The sequence below is a fragment of the Trachurus trachurus genome (genome assembly GCF_905171665.1).
Source record: "Trachurus trachurus genome assembly, chromosome: 12".
Lineage (NCBI taxonomy): Eukaryota > Metazoa > Chordata > Actinopteri > Carangiformes > Carangidae > Trachurus > Trachurus trachurus.
In genome coordinates, this window is record NC_139908.1 from 18,801,317 (window position 1) to 18,820,562 (window position 19,246).

General features: G+C 42.5%; 1 protein-coding gene across 1 annotated transcript in view; it reads left to right on the forward strand.

Moving 5' to 3' along the window:
• The window catches only part of LOC310994625 (poly [ADP-ribose] polymerase tankyrase-1-like), an 89,173-nt gene that overhangs the window by 58,447 nt on the left and 11,480 nt on the right, over positions 1-19,246 (forward strand). Inside the window, exons 12-22 of the mRNA XM_083983369.1 lie at positions 560-638; positions 1,990-2,161; positions 3,367-3,446; positions 6,637-6,782; positions 6,971-7,136; positions 12,415-12,634; positions 14,947-15,056; positions 16,205-16,393; positions 17,022-17,102; positions 18,181-18,367; positions 18,472-18,551. Of these exons, the coding sequence (XP_083839495.1) occupies positions 560-638; positions 1,990-2,161; positions 3,367-3,446; positions 6,637-6,782; positions 6,971-7,136; positions 12,415-12,634; positions 14,947-15,056; positions 16,205-16,393; positions 17,022-17,102; positions 18,181-18,367; positions 18,472-18,551 (1,510 nt within the window). The remainder of the gene's footprint in view (positions 1-559; positions 639-1,989; positions 2,162-3,366; positions 3,447-6,636; positions 6,783-6,970; positions 7,137-12,414; positions 12,635-14,946; positions 15,057-16,204; positions 16,394-17,021; positions 17,103-18,180; positions 18,368-18,471; positions 18,552-19,246) is intronic.

Below are 19,246 nucleotides of genomic sequence, written 5' to 3' on the forward strand. Positions count from 1 at the left end.
TCATCAAATAAATACACAATCCAACAACTCCAAAACACTCTCGTGGACAAGTTGGGACCTGCATTCATTCAGTTGTTTTCGAGGCAAATGCAGAGACTGTTTGCCGAAAAACCGCCCCCGACGGGAACGCGCCTCAGCGGTTTTGCGTGAATTTACCTCAATAACATTTGTGTATTTGATGAGTTTGATGAGGGAAACCAAGGAATTCCATTAGCCTCAGTCGCGTAGCTCTGAGCAGCTCGTGGCTCTGCTCCACCGTTCCAAAAATAGCTTGCACCGACAATGGTAATGAACCTACTCCTAAAACTATAGACCGTTTCAGAGAGTATAAACAAATACAGGTGTTACCAAGGATACTAATTAAGGCTCCATTCAATTTAGTGTACCAGAGCGTTTTCTAATGAGCCACACCTGTCTTTGTTTATACTCTCTGAAAGGGTCTATAGGGATTATGGCAATGGACCAATTTGCCAAAATGTTGAACTATCCCTTTAAAGCATGTACATTGAAAATAAAACAAACAAACCAGTGTTTCTCTCCTCTCCCTCCCTCTGTGTAGTTTCATGACTCCTCTCCATGTGGCAGCAGAGCGGGCTCACAATGACATTATGGAGGTGCTACAGAAACATGGTGCCAAGGTAAAACACAGTCAGGTCTATCAGCTGTCATTTCCTTCATTTTTTAAAAAAATCTGTCAATTTATTTCTGTTTTTCTTTTTACTCCACTTTAATCATCCCTTGAGGAAATGTAAATTTTTCTTTTTATATCCATCCATAAACCTTTCTGTTTGTACAGCAATCCACCTCTCCACATGTATAGAAATCAATATCGCAGATGTTTGTGTTTTGTAATTACAGCCCTCTCGTACTCATTTAATGTAATTGCTGTAAATGTTTCTGCAATTTGAAACCTCTGCATTGAACATTAGGGTTTTTTTTTTTTTTTGCGTCAGACCCTCGGCTTTAAAGAGCGAGGGTTTATTTTTAGAGCGGCCATGTTGGTCTGATATTCAACAGTAGCTCACAGCAGAAGGAGCACTGATTGTTTCACAGTAGCATAAAGTAGACCAGGATGCAGCGCAGCAACAACAACCCTGAGTTTACAATGAAAGTAGTGACTCATCCAATTCTCATTACTGGGAGAATGTTACCTTCTGTTGTTATTGTGCAGCCACTATTGATACTGGTGCATTTAAGTGTACTCATATATAACGCTGTAATTGCACCACATTAAACCCATTGTAATCTACACCTACAGTATGTAATCTGACAATTTCATAACATATACCTATTTCTACTTCAGTATAAATAAAGAAACACACAACCCGTTATTTTACTCATAACTAGTTTCTCAGTTGTTTAATAAATCTATACGATTTATAAAACCACTTTTATGATGTTGTGCATAAATATGACTTATTTCAAATAACAAGCAAATGTAATGTAATCATTGGAAATGTCTATATTAATTTGTACTGAGGCTGCCATAAAGCATTCTGGGAATAAAAAGGTCTTTTGTTAGGTAAGAAACAAAATGTATGCACTGCAGTATTCTAATCCATACATGTTATTTATATATTTAATTATCTTATGACAGGGTTTTAAAAGAAAAAAAGAAGAAATATCAGAGTTGAACGTTGAAAGAATTGACAGTATAAGAAAGACTGCAGCGTTTTCTATGATGATCAGTGACTCAGATCAGAGCGCCATCCACACGGAAAAACTTATAATTACACGATGACAAAATGAATGTCTCACCTGAAGCAGACGCACTGCAGATGAGGCTATTTAAGGGAAATTGGCTTCACCTGAAAAGTAAATTACAACATTTCAATCAATAATAACTCATCACAGCCTAATGTGACAGATAATAACAGTTCATAAAGTTTACACTGGGTTTCTAAGAAGTGAGGAAGTTTAGGGAGCGACTGTAGCGACTGAAAGTCCTTTGAGAATTATTTCACAGGGTTTTTTTTTTTGTGTTTACAGGTGAACGCACTGGACACGCTGGGTCAGACGGCGCTACACCGGGCTGCGATGGCAGGCCATCTTCAGACCTGCAGGCTGTTGCTAGGATACGGGGCAGACGCCTCGCTGGTGTCACTGCAGGGCTTCACTGCTGCTCAAATGGGAAATGAAGCCGTACAGCAAATACTCAACGGTATACCACCCTTTGTGTGTCTGTGTGTGTGATTGAGTGGGTGGGTGGCTGGCTGTGCACATGTGTAGGTGTGTTTTAGTTGCTATGCACTAGCTGGCAACAGCCAGATTAACTGTGATTGTTTTGTAAAGGTCAATATTGATATTTTCAGACTGGAGGTGCAGATAGGTAAATAGTTTTAGAAGACAGAGTGTGGCGTTCACTGGTAAAGGGAACACCACAGTGGTGCTGCTGCTGCTGCTGCTGCTGCTGCACCAGTTTAAAGGTGGCCTGTGGAGTTTTATTGAAAACAAACAAAAGATCTGTTTGCGTTCTGTATTTCTCACACGCGAAGCGTATGCCTGTATCCTGGAGGTCTAAATGTGGTGTCCTTCCACATAAATCATTTTCTGAACAAGATTTTTCTGACATTTCAAAAACCTGCATTATTTATCCTCCATTGTTTACATAGCTACACAGACTGCAGTTCAACACACTGGCTGGGGTTGCAAGACATGCAAAAAAAAACATATTGCAGTTATATGGCCACACATTGAGTTTTGACATCAGACATCAGGATTGCAATTTCAGTTATTATTGGTCATTTTCACTTTTCTTCTTCAATTCAGAAAATATAACATTCATGGGCTTATTGTATTGATGTGCTTTTTTTAAGTATATTTTTGGGGCTTTTCAGGCATTTAATGGATAGGAAAGTAGAGAGACGGGAAATGGGGAAACAAAAATTGCAGCTCCTGACATTTGGATTTTGCACTTGGTAATTTTTTGACAATAACAGTCACATATAATAATTAAAATAATAATAATAATTAAAAATGCAGACCTCAAAAGTGAGTGAACAAGATACAAGGTCACACATGCAGTAAGTAATTATTGTGTACTGTTATCTTGATCGCTATTGAGGCAAATTAATAGATATTGTGTTCACCAGCCCTGTGATATTGTAATAAAGCAAAGCACTCATAACTGAAGAACCAATTTAAAATAAAATGCAACTTAGATGACATGAAGATGAACAAATATGTAACCACACACGACTTTCAAGTCTTACATCTGTGCAGGAATTCACTCTGCTGCCCCAAAGGAAATCTGTCTAATGTCGTCTTTTCCCTTCAACTCTTCGTCTCTGTGGAGAACAAATTCACTTTCACAATCACATGTAACTGTTACCAAGTATTTCTAATCCACATGTTGTGCTCCTGTAGAGAACGTCCCCGTGAGAAACTCAGACGTGGACTACAGACTTCTCGAAGCTGCGAAAGCCGGGGACTTGGACACCGTCAAGGTAATTTACTTGCGTTTGACATATTGTCATTGACAGTGAATGCACATTGTCCATTGTTTTTTTGCTCACAAGGAAGTAATGTGTGTCATTGTGGTAAAGATAATCCAGATAAACTGCACGTCAGAGTGTACAACTGAAACATTAGACAGGATGGATTGTGTCTCCCCACCGGCCTGTCCGCCCAGTAATGTAATAAATCCTCATGTCACAAATGAATACGCGCATTGCTGTAGAGGAGTCGGTGTTACAGGGGTTAAATGTGAGGAAACGGACTCCTTACTCTCCTGACAATCAATATGTTCCTAATTTGAAAACTGGAAATGGATGTGAAAAAAAAAAAAAAAAAAAGAGCGCACCCTCAGTGGCCTCGGCGTGTGTATTGACACCGATCCCTGGGAAGTAATTTGCTCTCAGGGTACGGAAATCTTTTTAATTGCCTCATTAGGAATGGGCTTGGTGTGGGTTCCTGTTTAGAAAAAATGTATATAAAACCAGTTGCATTACTGAAAATAAGGCTGAAGCCTAATATATGTTAGTATGTTTTGTTCTTAAATCTGAGAAAACGTGTGTATTTCCTTTGCACTCATGGGGGTTTGTTTGTGAAGAGGTGAGTCAGAGAATGATGAGCTAAAGATGGTATTATAAAGATGAGCTTATTTCTAATCTCACTCTGTGTGGTGATGTCACAGAGTGTTTGTTTTAAAATTAAAATGGAACAAAATGTTCTGACCTTTCTGACTGTTCTGCTCCTGGTTATAGTGTTTTTTTTTCTTCTTTTTTTTTTTTGTTAAATGCCAGACAGATACTCGTTGCTGGGAATCAAATGTCTTGTGTTTATGTCTTAGAATGGTTGTCCACATTGATTTCGGTAACAACTGCAAATCTCTATTACTGTTAAAGGCCACAATTCCCCATCTGACAAGATTTCCTCCCCGTAACCCTGTAATCACGGTCGTCTCCCTCTCCTCGCGGCTCTCCGCCTCGGTTAGTTTTGATTCGGCCTGATGGCGGTTTTGATTCGCGCCGGGCCCACACATGTTAAGAACGCAGCCGCTCATGATGTAACAGCATCAGTAATATGTCACAGATGAAGCCGCCCACTAAATGTCAGCAACCTGGTAACATTCGGTAAAGTGTTTGACAGAGGTGTTGGCTGTTCAAGTAAACTCTGCGCGTGTTTCTTTACCCTGCGAGACAGTTATGGGGTTATCCAGATGAAGAGGCTCTGTCAGAGTGACGTGTGATGCTTTGGCAGGTTGGCAGGGGATCCTGGCAGAACAATGATCTCTGGTCTGGCTCTCTGTCAGTCTTTTTTTTTTTAACCTGAGCCACACACACACACACATATACAGTATATGCGCTGATTGATAGTTTTAAGAAATAACATCCTTTCCACCATGTCTGCTTTGATCTCTATCATCAGTTTAAATGGTGAGCAGGTTCAGACGGTGGCTCTTCTAAAGATGGTCATTCCAGGTGACGGGTCAGTGACAGAAAACACTGTTGGAAATGTTGTGATGATGGAAGATAACATTCAGACATTCCCTGACTTGATTGTTGTGTTGCGGATTTCATTTTAAACGGTTAGACTCTATCTATCCTCGATAATGGAAAAATATGTGTAAGAAATGTTTGCAAATTTACCTGGAATAAGACGCTGTCATTTCTCATTTGCAAACGTGTTCCAGCCCTTCCTTCCTTCCTTCGGTACGCTGTAGAAGCCCCTTTGGCAGCAATTAGATTCTTCTTTTCTTTGGTAAGTCTCGACAACCTTTGAACACCGGGATTTGGGCCGTTTATCCCATTCTTCTTGGCATTTCCCGTCGAGCTCCATCAGGTCAGATGCCGTCCTCGGGTCTCTCCACAGATGTTCTGTGGGCTTTAAATCTGGGCTTTGGCCGGGACACTCAAGGACATTCAGAGATTTTCCCGCTAAGCCACTCACTCCGTTGTCTTGGCTGTTTGCTGCGGGTCGTTTGTCGTGCTGCAAGGCGGCGAGCGGTCGCCCCCCCAGTTTCAGGTGGTGTGCGCACTCAGGAGCAGGTTTTTCTTCAAGATCCTCTACGTATTTGGTTGCATTCATCAGTCCCTCAACCCAAATCAGTCTCCTTGTAACCACCCAGCAGTTGTGTATCATTTTTATTCCTGTTATTTTGATGTGGAGTCTCCTCAGGACTTCATAAGTTACCAGTGTTTTCAAGGCATTTGCCACTGTCTCTGAAGATGTCAGAAACAAAGAATACATAGGTGATAACCTCCCACAGCCTGAGCTCGTGTCTTCAAACGTCTGGTTTTGTCCGACCAACACTCCAAAGCCGAGAGATATTCAGTTTTATTAGCGTGTACAACAAAGACAACCATCAAATCCTCACTTCTGAGAGGCTGGAACCAGCAAGTGTTTCCACATCCGCCAACTCACGCTGGCACAGACTGCAGTTTTTAAACGCTTTCATGGATCTGAGCTGAAGTGAGAGATAATGGCTTCAGATTGACGAAGTCTGCCAGGAGGATGTTTCATTTCACTTCCAGTAGAACGGGATCCTAGAGAGTTGTAGAAGGGAACTTTGAAATAAATTCCCCTCTCTTCCCTCGCAGTGCTGAACTATGGTGTAATTGGGTTTGAAATAACAAAAAAGTAACGCTGCTGTTTTCTGTGAACGGCAGGGCAGCAGGTGTCGGCCTCACTTCGGCAGATGCATGTTTTTTTTTTTTTTTTGTTATTAGTTCCAATATTGTTGCTGTTGTTCCCTAAACCCCCCTTTTCTTACATCTTGTCTTTCACAGACATGTTTTTTCATCCTAAATCCATACAGGTGGTTATAGTTTGTCTGTTTGTCACGTTTGGTGTTGTTAATGATTTAAACAGATGTGCATCAGTTAAAGCAGATTTAAATATGCATACATATCTTTTTCAAAAAAGTAAAAGTCATGGTTCATATGTGTAAGTCATAGATTACATATGACTCCATCCATCCATCTTCAGTATGAAAATGGTTTTTGTGCAACAATAGAAATCAAAACTTTCCTCAGAAGAGAATTCTTCTTAGAGCTGCTGTATGTGATGTACAAACATACTGTTTATCTTGATTACAACAGCTACGTGACATGTTAGTACATATTTGATCCACCAGTTCAAGTTGTGAACATGTTTTCACCTCTCCCTCTCCCTCTTTTCTCTCTCTCTCCTCAGTCTCTGTGTACGGCTCAGAATGTGAATTGCAGAGATCTGGAGGGACGACACTCCACTCCTCTTCACTTTGCTGCCGGCTACAACAGAGTGTCAGTGGTGGAGTACCTCCTGCACCACGGGGCCGACGTGCACGCCAAGGACAAAGGGTGCGACACTTACCATGTGGTTGAAATTGGTGGTGGGGCAATTAAATATGAGAAAAACAAACCCAGACTGATTTTGAACAATTCAAATTTGAAAAAGCCACAGAAAAGTTCTGGAGGGTAAACCACTTACCATTTTTAATTTCTGAAAACTACTTCTGTGTGTGTGACCGCACTTTTTCTCTCTGCAGCGGTCTGGTCCCCCTACATAACGCCTGTTCGTACGGTCACTACGAGGTGGCCGAGCTGCTGGTCAGACACGGAGCCTCGGTCAACGTGGCCGACCTGTGGAAGTTCACGCCGCTGCATGAAGCTGCTGCCAAGGGCAAATACGAGATCTGCAAACTGCTGCTCAAGGTTAGACCTGCGGGTTCCCCAATTCATTATGACTGACTTCCAACATGAACACAGATCACTTGATGAATCACAAATTATGTTAAATGGTTTAATCACAGTGAACAAAACACCTGATGAACAGCCAGTATTAGTGGTCATGTGGGAGGTTGCAGGAACAATTAAGGTGAAAATTAAAACTTGACCTCACTGCACACCGAGATGATTTTGTCTTCTACATGTTCACTCAGTGAAGTTCACTAACTTCTTTAAGACCAGTGTCAAATATTAGCATTTCCTTTGTCTTATACTAATCAAAGATGTACTATGCAAGATTTGCACCTCCATTAAACAGCATTAGAGTAATTGTGATTTTAATAGGGAGAATAAAGGCTCTCTGCCTTCCACCTAGGGTCTTTCGGCCAAGACCAACCTTGCAAGAACAACGCCGTGTCCCAAATCTCGTTTTGTGAGAAACATGGACTACTCACTACTGTCACTATGACACAAACATGCCCAATAATCCGTAATCTCTTGTTAATATTACCCACCATGGTAGAAATTGCTCCGCAGATTGCCTTCTTGCTGTCTTCTTTGAAGACAAATGCACATGGCCAGGGAGAGGGAGGATTAGTGGTGAGTTTTTACGAGAATGAAAATGTGCAAACTGTAGGGGTAGCTCTGAGGAGAGAGAAAGGGCCAGACTTGCATATACCGTAGTTCCCCTTTGAATAAATTACTTTGAGTTTTAGACTGTTATTTGGACAAAAACTGGTTTTCTGAAGAATTTAACTGGAGAAACTTGGTATTCTTCACTGTTTTCTGGTATTTTAGGGGATAAAGTTTAGTTAGTTAAAGCAGATATCAGCTTCACGGCCGTTTCGGCTAATGCTGCGTTCAAGGCAGGCTTTTGAAACCGTAAGTTACAGCTTCAAGTCACAACTACGACTTGGTAGCGTTCCAGGTAACCCGTAGCTCGTGTTTTTACCATCCTGTTGTCTGTGAAAGTTCCCTATAACGGCCACTCGTAACTTCCGACCCGTGAACTCGTACCAGATCGAACTGGTATGACTTCACAGGAAGGAAAAACACAAAGTACGAGTTTCTTTGAACGCACCATGAGTTAGCAGCCCCCGCCCTTGTCAGGCATCAATTGGTCCTCGTGCTACGTCACCACATTCACGCGCATCCCTTGGCTGCACACACAGCCCTTCATGCCGTTCTCTCTCCTCATTGGATAACACTTGTATCCCACAAGGAAAATTTTCTCCTCGGGTTACAGCAGAGCAGAGTGACGGAGAGACTCGTGTTTAGGCTGAAATACTTCATGTAAGTGATTGCTGACGGAAAATAGGACTATTTAGGACTTATATTAACAAAAACATTCCACTGATATCTGCTTTAATTGGCAGATGAATCAGTAATGAGTGTCATCTGAAAGCGTAGCCTTAGAGATGCATTTGTGTTTTCGCGTGGATCTCAGGGATCAGTGGGATCAACTCTTGCTCAGATGCAGTTTGTAAAATCTGCGCCACAAACACGAGCAAAGCTGCCTGCAGCCACATTTTCATGACATCATTCGGTCTACCAGATACAAACATTTAAATTTCACGACTTAGTGCAGCTTTATTGCCTTCTGTATACACACACTTTATCATCCCCTACACACAGTTTCCGAGGACAGAAATCTGTCCTGTCTTTTAATAAAAAAAATCTGCCATCACGGTGTTGTTGTTACTAAGCAATAACTGACATCTGGCTCCTTGTTTGTGCTGTAAATGAGGGAAATTTAATGTGAACAAGTCAACAAAATGTACCAGAGTTGTCGCCTGGGTAGTTATGATGTGAAACACTGGCATTTTCTCTGATGTAAAAAAAAACATTAAAAAAAAATTTCACCAGCCAATCAGAAGAGAGCATTCAGTCGCAGGTATGACTTGTCGTGCTCCCCCACGACAAGTCATAGTTTCCAGCTCCGTCTGGGATAAACTCCGACCAATCAGATGACGAGGCTGAAAATATCTGTTGTGTAATACCTGTTCGTCACATCTCTTTGAGTCTAAATGAGTCCTGTGAAATGTTGCAGTTTCACAGCTGAATGTGTTTTTGTTTTTCCAATCATAAACACCTCCAGACAAGGTTACATCACCACTGTGTTGTTGCCATATGGGGCTGCATAAATTAATATTAGATCGACACTGCTGAATTCACACAGGGCACAAACGCACACGCACACACACACACAAACAAACGCACACAGCTCACAGCCATCCAAACAAGCACAACTAGAAAATAATAAAACTTACAAAATCAAAATATAACAAAAAGAAAAAAGTGATTTGTGCAAGGGGCAGAGGGAAGGGTGAAGGTTATGGCTTCCTGTCAGTTATATTTTTCAATTAATAGTGCTGAATGTGCCGCCATATGAGTAGGAATGGAAACAAAGGGGACAAAAACGCCAGTGCAGCCTGTGTAGGACTGACAAGGTCAAGAGTGTCAAGGTGGTGAAAGACGGCTCTGCAGGCAACAGTTCACAGCCGTTATCACTTTGGGACTGACTGTAACTACGCAGCGCTGGCAATAAACAAAGTAAACAGCGATAATGCAGTGGTTGGGTTGTGTGGATGTGGTGAATGGTGCAGTCAGCGGAGGGGCTTGGATGACAGGGAGTGGGCAGTGTGGAGATAGGTGACAGCTCTGGGGGGGCTGTTTCTCTGTCTGACTGGTTTCTGTATCAGTCCACACAGACAGCCGGGGAACAAACACACTCGGGCCACTACTGTGTGGCATGAGTGATTTCCCCACAGGCGGCGAGTTTTTGCTGTAAATAATGTTGTAATGCTGGAAGTACCAGTGATGTAGTGCTGAATAAACTGACAACTCAAATAACGGTTAATTGTTCCAGGCATTTATCAAGCATAAAATGCCAAACATTTGCTGGTTCCTGCTTCGCAAAATGTGAGATTTCCTTGCTCCTCTGATGTATTGCCGTTAATTAAACATCCTGGGATTTTTGGTCCCACAAAATAAAGCAATTAAAGAATGTCATTTCTGGCTCAGGGAAAAAAAAGAAAGAAAAAAAAAACACAACATTTTTGGGACAATGCGACTAGTTAACGGAAAAACAACTTGTGCCCCACGGTGCTTTGATGTTGTTACAAGTTGTAGAAGAGAAGGTGAAGGAGTGGTCACAGCAGAGATGTGAAGCCCAGAATATGGAGACTGTCTCTCTAAGGATATGAGGTAAAATCTATTATTTAACACTCTATTACACAGTATGTATGAAAGGCAGGTGAAATGCAGCCACCCATGGAGCTGACCTCCCCATAGGCAAACTGATATTGATTGATTCAGAGTCTGAGAAGGAGGGGGAGGGGGGGCAGGAGCGTGAGCCACATGGCAACAGTTGTTCAGGGTATTGGCAGTTGACGGTTTTGGCAACAGATGTGTGTTACAAGTGAAGGAATAAAGGACAGGAAAGGATGAATTAGTGGAGAGGAAGAAGGAAGTGTTGATATTCCAATATATTGATATATATCATATCATCATCACACCTTCCTTAGGGATATGGATTTTATTGCCCGATTCTTGCCAATACAAAGCCATTAAGTCCAAATGCAACAGACAGAAGAACTCGCTGCTGTGTCGGTGTGTGAGCCGCGTGTAGCTTCATGTGCGCTCTCAGAAACAGTCCTGGAGTTCAGAGATACAGCGGCTCCCTGAGGCCACACTCACTGATCTGATGGCCGGTCTGGCTTTTGCAATAAGAGGACTGGAGGCGAAGGTCAGAAACACAGACAGATGATCGATTGTCCGGGGTGGACTTTCTGTTTTTTTGTTTTTTTTTGTCTTTTTTTGTTTTTTTCTTCTCAATCTGGTCGGTTGAAAATTCTCTTACTGGCACATTTCACTTGGATTTGATTGTGATTCTTCTCTACACATGGCAGCGCCTTCATTTCCCCTTTAACACACACACACTCACACACACATACACAAATACACAAATACACGCATGCATGCAAGTAACAGAGTGTTCCCACACATTGGTGTTAATCTGCCATGGCCTCGGGATGTAACTGTTCTCTATTTTTGAATAATCTACTCCAGAGTTCAGCGGTAGGTTTTCCTTTGTCTTCTCTGTTTGTTGTCAACTTCCTATTGTCCCCCGTTTTTTGTGTTTGGTTTGTGCTCGAGATAAAACTCTGCTGCATGTGCTCGCGCTATAGGGATACTGTAGTGAGACATACAAAATGCACATTAGCATTTTCTTTTCGTTAGGGGACCAGAGCCAGCACATAATGAATTCGAATTTCTCCTCAATTAAAGGAGAATCCGTCTTATTAGCACTTGGCATTAAATGTCTGAACTCAAAATGACTTCAGATCTCGACTTGAGGTCTGGGACCGATGTGATGACCAACTGTCAATCAAGAGGAGAGACAATCTTCTTGTCTCTGTTTCTGTGTAGTGTCAGTGTTGTGGATAAGCACCCAGCTCCTCTCATGTTCCACTACTACAAATCTTTTAAGAAGTGGAACATAGGCTGAATTCAATGAAGGAGTAACAAAACTGACATTTATTTATATGTAAATGTCCCCCAATTATTTCTATTCAAATTTGTTCCTAGATAGTGAATAAATTACAGGGAGAGTGTGATTACAGCAGCAGCGTGGGGATAATAGAAATGGAGAAGTAGGACGGGAAAATTTAAAACACATAGGTAAAGAAACAAAACAAGAAAGAAACTATCCATATAGCCATGGGAGACGTATAACGGACATTTCCAGGCCAGTAGTGGATGCCCGGGGGAGTGGTCCCACAACATCAAATTTTAATGAGCGGATTTCAAAACTTACAATGAAATGACAAGTTAAACCGTAGCCTAGGAGACAGTTGAGCGATGAAAATGTCTGCTTCCCTCTCCGGTCTCCTGGGTGTGTGGTGTTTTCTACTTCACTGGATGTCCTGTCCTCACCTCTCTACCTTCGTCTCTCTTCTCCCTCTCTTCCTCTCTCTGGTGAATTACCTTCATCCTCCTCTCACTTGAAGCTCCTCCACCGGCTTCTGGACCATGAGGGATTTTGAGCACCGATAGTTTTTAGATTTGACGATAGTTAATGTTTCCTACTGACAGTCGGCGTCCCTAAAATCTTTAGCTTCTGGCTTTTGGCATTTCACCAAAAAAAAAAAAAAAAAGAACTTTTAAGATGGATTAACCTTAAATGTGAGTGTGCATATCTGCTTGTTGTGATTCTCTCTGCATCTTTTCACTAACCTCCCTCTTTCTCTCCTCCTCTCTGCAGCACGGAGCAGACCCCACCAAGAAGAACCGCGACGGGAACACGCCTCTGGACCTGGTGAAGGACGGGGACACGGACATCCAGGACCTGCTGAGAGGAGACGCCGCGCTGCTGGACGCCGCTAAGAAAGGCTGTCTGGCTCGAGTGCAGAAGCTCTGCAGCCCGGACAACATCAACTGTCGGGACACGCAGGGACGCAACTCCACCCCGCTGCACCTGGCTGGTAAATATGAAGACACAAAAGCAGCGCACGCAGACACACATCACACACAAAGCTCACCTTTATCTCCCTGAATATGTAAAGCTCACTTTGCAAAGAAGTCCAGAAGTTTTTACTTGCTGTTTGGCTGAAGTTTGCAGGATTTAAGTGACTTTGGACATGGTGAATTTGCTGGTGCCAATCACGGCTTGAGTATCTCAAGGAAAAAAAAAAAAAAAAAAGCCGACCTCTTGGGATTTTAGCTTAGAGCAGTGCCAAGAATGAGGCAATTAACACCAGACAGCCAGTGAAGTCTTCAGGGCAAAAACACAGTTCAGAGACGGGCAGGTCTGGGCAACAGCAATTTATCAATAATCACATGCAGAGGGATTAGCACTTAGATCACTTATCAGAAGACTCAGGTGGCCGAGCCGACATCACACTTAGTGCACAGGTGCAGCGCCGCGCTTAAGATTTAATATCATTGTGGAACACAGACTTCCTTATGTGACCACCAGGCCAAGTTTATGGCCGATTGTTGACACAGTAACGCTTTTTGCTTCACGGTAATAAGAGCAAAGTGAATCAGAGACACAGTATTGGAATAACGAGGTAACAAGGCAGAGGGATGAAAGCAGTAAAATAAAGATGAGTCACTTCAAATGAAAACTAAAAGCGTGCCGTGGAGCTGAACAGACGAGGGTCCAGATGAATACACCCTTGGTAATAAAGTTTGTAGCGGGAGCAGCCAGGAGACCCCGACCTCAGCATCTCAGTGTTTGTTATGGCTCACAGGGGATCAATAAGTCTGAAATATAACTGGGGCGTCACACTGCAGTGCCTTAAAAGTTATCAGCACCATCTAAAAATCAATTCTTTAAAGCATATGGAGGCTGTGAAGAAACGCAAACACAAGGGTAATAAGTGCTGAGCAGGGCTCTGAAAACTGGGAAAAGCTCCGACTGACCTTTATTGTGAATGATAGATGACTCGGTTTTGACGTGGGGCCGTAACGCGGAAAGATGTTTGGTCAAATTCTAGATTTAGATTAATTTGGTTGTTTAACGATTAATAATTCTCGAAGGGAAATGTCAACATTCAGGGAAATTTCACATATCCGCCTCCTTCCTGAGAGTCAGATGAGGAAATTGATCTATGAATATGTCATCATTTACCAAATTAATAGACTGCCACTGTCAACACTGCACTATATTGCCGTTAAACTCACCTTGGATCTCTCACAAACTTCAAGCAGTTTTTAAACACTGATGGCAAAGATAATTCAGGTCCTCAGAGGTACACACACACAAACACACACACACACACACACACGCTCATGTTTTTATTCCGTATCTGTGACCACGATAACATCAGCCTCAGAGATAACAAGAGAAACATCATGCTGCTGCTGCGGCGGCGGCTCACAGTCATAAACACACACACAAACACAAACACACACTAATCCATATTGAGATTCACAAATACTGAGCTGATACAATCGCTGATAAAAATGAAAAATAAATAAATAAATAAATAAATAAATACACAACACACATCATCTCTCTGTCCAAAGCACAGACGGGGCTGTAAACACAAAGCACAAAAGGGAACAAATACAAAAAAAATAGAAAGTGAGGCAACATTTATTATCACAGTCGCACAACACAACACAATCACTTGTATATCTTCACATCATATAGACAGAAGGAGCAGAGAATGGTCGATATTATAACTTTGTGCTTTTGTTGTATTTTCTGTCAGGATTCTATGAAAGTGTTGTGACTATCGCTGGCATAAATTGTGAAGATTACATTTGTGCACCACAGAGAGATTGTGTGACAGCAGCAGTGTGAAGGGTTCACACCAGTTTCCCTTTAACTTCACACAGACAATTCGCTGGAGGTTGAAGTCGAGTGTTTTCTTTCACTTTTACCAGTTTTCCTCCATCGCCGCCGCCTCCGTCCATCTCTGGTGGCAAAACTGACTTGCCTGTTTATTTATTTAATTTCTACACTTTATTTAAAGATAATATATCGGTAATAGTACTGTATACTGTATATATGTTGATAGATGTGGCCACTTAGACACACGCCCACTCACCCTCTGCGTGAATGTACTTTCTTATAAAAGGAGAAGATGATGATGATATGCTGCTGTGCCGCATCTCACATGTCTGTTTCTCTCCCTCCTTCCTTCCTTCCTTCTCATCACTGGGCTACATTTTCTCTACCTCTCCTCCACGTATCTCTACCTCTGTCCATTGTCTTGTTCTTTTCTGTCCTGCTGTGTTTTCCATACAACTCAACCCACCCACCACCCCCCATGCCTCTTTCCAGCTGGCTACAACAATTTGGAGGTAGCTGAGTATCTGCTGGAACATGGAGCCGATGTGAATGCACAGGACAAAGGAGGGCTTATACCTTTACACAATGCTGCTTCATACGGAGTAAGACACACACACACACACACACACACACACACACACACACACATACACACACCCCTGAGTTCAGTTCAGTTCACAGATGCTGCTCTTATTATATTTAATATCTATCTGCAACTTATATCCAATAAAAGTATCAATTATAGTGTAACACTGAAATCAATAGTCACTCACTCACAATTAATCAGTAGACAGATATTGCACTGCTTTATTTTCCACATTCTGAGTGTTTGCTGCTTTTCTCTGAGTTCTAAATTGAATTTGAGAGTCTGTAGTTGTAGCTACATTGTCGGGCAAATTCCTCTGGGTTATGTTGGACAAAACAATTTGAAGATGTCACATTGGGCATTTGGGGATACTTCCCTGTCCTAGCTGACTGGATTGAATGTCATGAAGTTCTCCGTCTGTTAAGTCCATATCACGTGTGGTTTGTATAAGACAGAGTGACAGAATATTATTATGGAGCTTACATCCACATATTCAGGTTGGGGCTTTGAGTAACTGCGATGCTGTGCAGCTCTTTTGTTTGTGCAGCTCACAGAGCAGTAAATACCTGCAGCTATCTGATAAGGCTCAATAAGAACCTCACTTATTTCCACTCTGTTCCCCCCCGTGAAATGATCACTGTTATCAATAGTGTTTCACGTCTCTGAAGCGGAGCATGCATGCAATTTTGTGGCTCATCTGTTGTCCTCTGTTGTCTCAGAGTCACACAGACAGCGTTCTGCTACTGACAGAGTCAAACACATGTTTGAATGAAAACTTGATGAGCTCTGTATTTATGGGACACACACACACACACACACACACACACACACACACACCCCGTGGCATCTCCCACAGTTTCCCAGAAACAAGTTCCATTGTGTTTGGAGCTGGAGACGATGAGGAGAAAGAACAGTGAAGGAAAGAAAGGAAAGGACCAGGGGGAAAACAAGAATCACGATGGAGTTAATAATTCACACCATTTCTGTTCCAGAGATTCTAACATATTACATTTTTTTTCTGATCACAATTTTTACAACACTCATCCACCACAGTTCACACATTTGCTCTCATTAAATCCTTTTACTTCTCATTAAACTCTAATACTGTTGTCTTTTTGTTCTTGTTGTTCTTCTCTCTGTTGTCACCTCCTCTCCTGTGCCCAGCACGTGGACATAGCCGCCCTGCTGATCAAGTACAACACATGTGTCAACGCCACAGACAAGTGGGCGTTTACCCCCCTCCACGAAGCGGCCCAGAAGGGACGGACTCAGCTCTGCGCCCTGTTATTGGCCCATGGAGCCGATCCCACTATGAAGAACCAGGAAGGACAAACACCGCTGGACTTGGCAACGGTGCGCAACGCTTTCACAGGAATCAGTTGGCCCTTAGTCACATGGGATATCATTAGATTCAACAGCTGTCGGGTTGGTAATGGTTTACTATGCAGACAAAGGAGCAGCGTGAGGGAAAGGTGATGCAGGTAGCTTCCTAACTCCTGGCAACGTAATGATGCTTCCTAATTGGTTTTCGTGCACCATAGTTGAAAAGTCCTCCCCAGGAAACAACACGCTTCTGCAGCCGATGGGCACAGCATGTGAAGAACAGCTTATGATTCTAACATTTGTGAGAAAAAAAAAACATAATAATAGTCTGTTTATTTGTGCATCGTGGATTTTGTAGAAACATGAGATGCTTCGCTTTTAGTGCTTTGATTGAATTGGCTCATGGTCAGAGAGCGTGCTCATTAGCAGGGATTAAGATGGGGAGAAAAAAAGAGCAAAGACGCTGTGTTTCCATTCAGTTGTTTTTGTCTAAATGAGTTATTATCAAATGTGTTAGGTGACTTTCAGCATTATCTAAATCTACCATTCATTTCAAACCCTAATTTTATACGCATAGAAATACTGTATGAAAAAGTACGAGGACATAACTGAGTTGTGTAATCAAGGAGTGTCTGTTTGTTTCTTTTATCCGTCGCAGGCTGATGACATCAGAGCTTTGCTGATTGACGCCATGCCGCCAGATGCGCTGCCAAGCTGTCTGAAGCCACAGGCCACTGTGGTAAAGTATCCTGACTCTTAAATACAAGTACAGCACAGACAGAGAGCGTTCAGCTGGAACGTGTCCTGTGGAGGCCAGACGTTGTGTTTTCTACTAGAAGAAACATGACACAATTCATTTAGCGTGAGAGTATTTAGTTTAATCTGGAGCAATTAGGTGTTAAAGCTTAAAGTGATACGCCAACATTTTTTTTTCGTGTCTTGCCTCACTCCCGAGTCCATGACAAGCAGATAGACACCATCCTTTCAACTGTGCGTACAGTAACAAGGGAGATAGAGCCGTATCGCCTGTAATTAGCTTAGCTCAAACGCTGGAAGTGTATAGGTAGTGTTAGCCTGCCTCCTACCCGAGCTGAAATCAGCAGTCAGAAGCTGATTTCATTTTAGCTCTAAACTCTGTAAATATATCACTTCATCAACATTTCAAACATTTTTAGGCGAGAAAGTAGTCGTTTAGATCAGCAGTGTGTCGTTAATTTGTCTAAATACCAACTGTTTACAATTTTGTTCGGACGAATTCGGCGCTACTCAAGCTAGCCGTTGTGACCAACGCACTTCCGGTTACCTGATGCCCTTTACATACAGAAGTGCTTTTACTTTGAAATAGGAAGCTAACCTACCCTCGATGTAGCTAGCTTGAACCAAAATAAACCGTCTTTGCTTGAACCCTCCGTTTTGACCGATCTCGTCCCGTTACCGGCATGAAAACGCTCAAGATGCCTTACCGGAGAGTTTTTCAGCTCTGAGACAAAGATCGGTCCGTTTAGAGTTGCTGAAGAGTTTCTCTGATGACTTTAGGTGGAGGCAGGCTAACACTACCCATACACTTCCAGTGTTTGAGCTAAGCTAATTACAGGCGACATGGGCTCTCCCTCGTTACTGCACGCACAGTCGAAAGGATGGTGTCTATCTGCTTGTCATGGACTCGGGAGTGAGGCAAGACACGAAAAAAAAAAATGTTGGCGTATCCCTTTAAAGGTGCAGAAAACTGTTTATATTTGACCTTTGAAAGCTAAAATAAGCAAACAAAAAAATTTGACTTTCTGGCCCTTTAAAACAAATCTTATCCCTCCCACCAGGTGAGTGCCAGTGTGGTCAGTGGAGGTGCAGCAGGGGGCGTGGTCATCTCGCCATCTCCATCCCCCTCCTGCTTGTCTGCAGCCAGCAGCATAGACAACCTGACCACACCCCTCGGTGACATCACAGTGGCCGGAGCCACTGGAATTGCAGACGGAGCATCGGGCTCCGACAGAAAGGAAGGAGAAAGTACGTTTACACACACACACACACACAGTCCTAGACCAGAGCCCGTTGTTTTGTTATGGGTGTAGTGAATGTAAACTGAGGCTGACATTACTGTGTCCCTGCAGCTCTGCTCGACATGACTATCAACCAGTTCTTAAAGAGCCTGGGGCTTGAACACCTCCGAGACATCTTCCAGCGGGAACAGGTACACACACACACACGCATACACTTCATCTGTCTGTGAATGGTGTGAGGAAATGAAGGGGTAGTAGACACACAAAACCTGAAAATGATCTTCAAATGGCAACTAAATAAAATAAGTTTTTTTAAATGGCCTTGTTGTAAACTAATTTGTTTTATCATCTTCCCTCCTTTTGCTTTTACTCCATTGTCAGTTTTGTTTTCGTGATGGTTAATTTTAGAAAAACGGAACAAAATAGAGCGATACAGAGGATTAGTTGGAGTGGGTTGCGCTGCAGACAGAGGAAGGTCAGAGAGAGAGAACAAACGGGAACAACCAGAGAGAGGGAGAGAGATGCTTGAGGAGAAAGATGGAGAAAATAGAAAGACGGAGTCATGGAGACAGATGGGGTGACAGAAAGAGGAGAAAACAGACAGAGAGAGAAAGAGACGGTGATAGAAATAGAAACTGAAAGGTGACAGCTGGCAAAAGGCTAAGCAAAGAGGGGTGTGTTTCTGTGTTTGTGTGTGCATGTGTGTGTGCACATGGGTTTGTGTGTGTGTGTGTCATGTTAACATCACTGTAGGAATCAAGTCTTCATTAATACTCAGATCAAGAGCGAGAGGGAAGCGAGAGAGAAGCGATCGTCAGCGGGGTGTTAACAGAAAAGCATATTTATTTCAAAACTGGAATGGAAATCACAAAACTGTGTTAAAAAA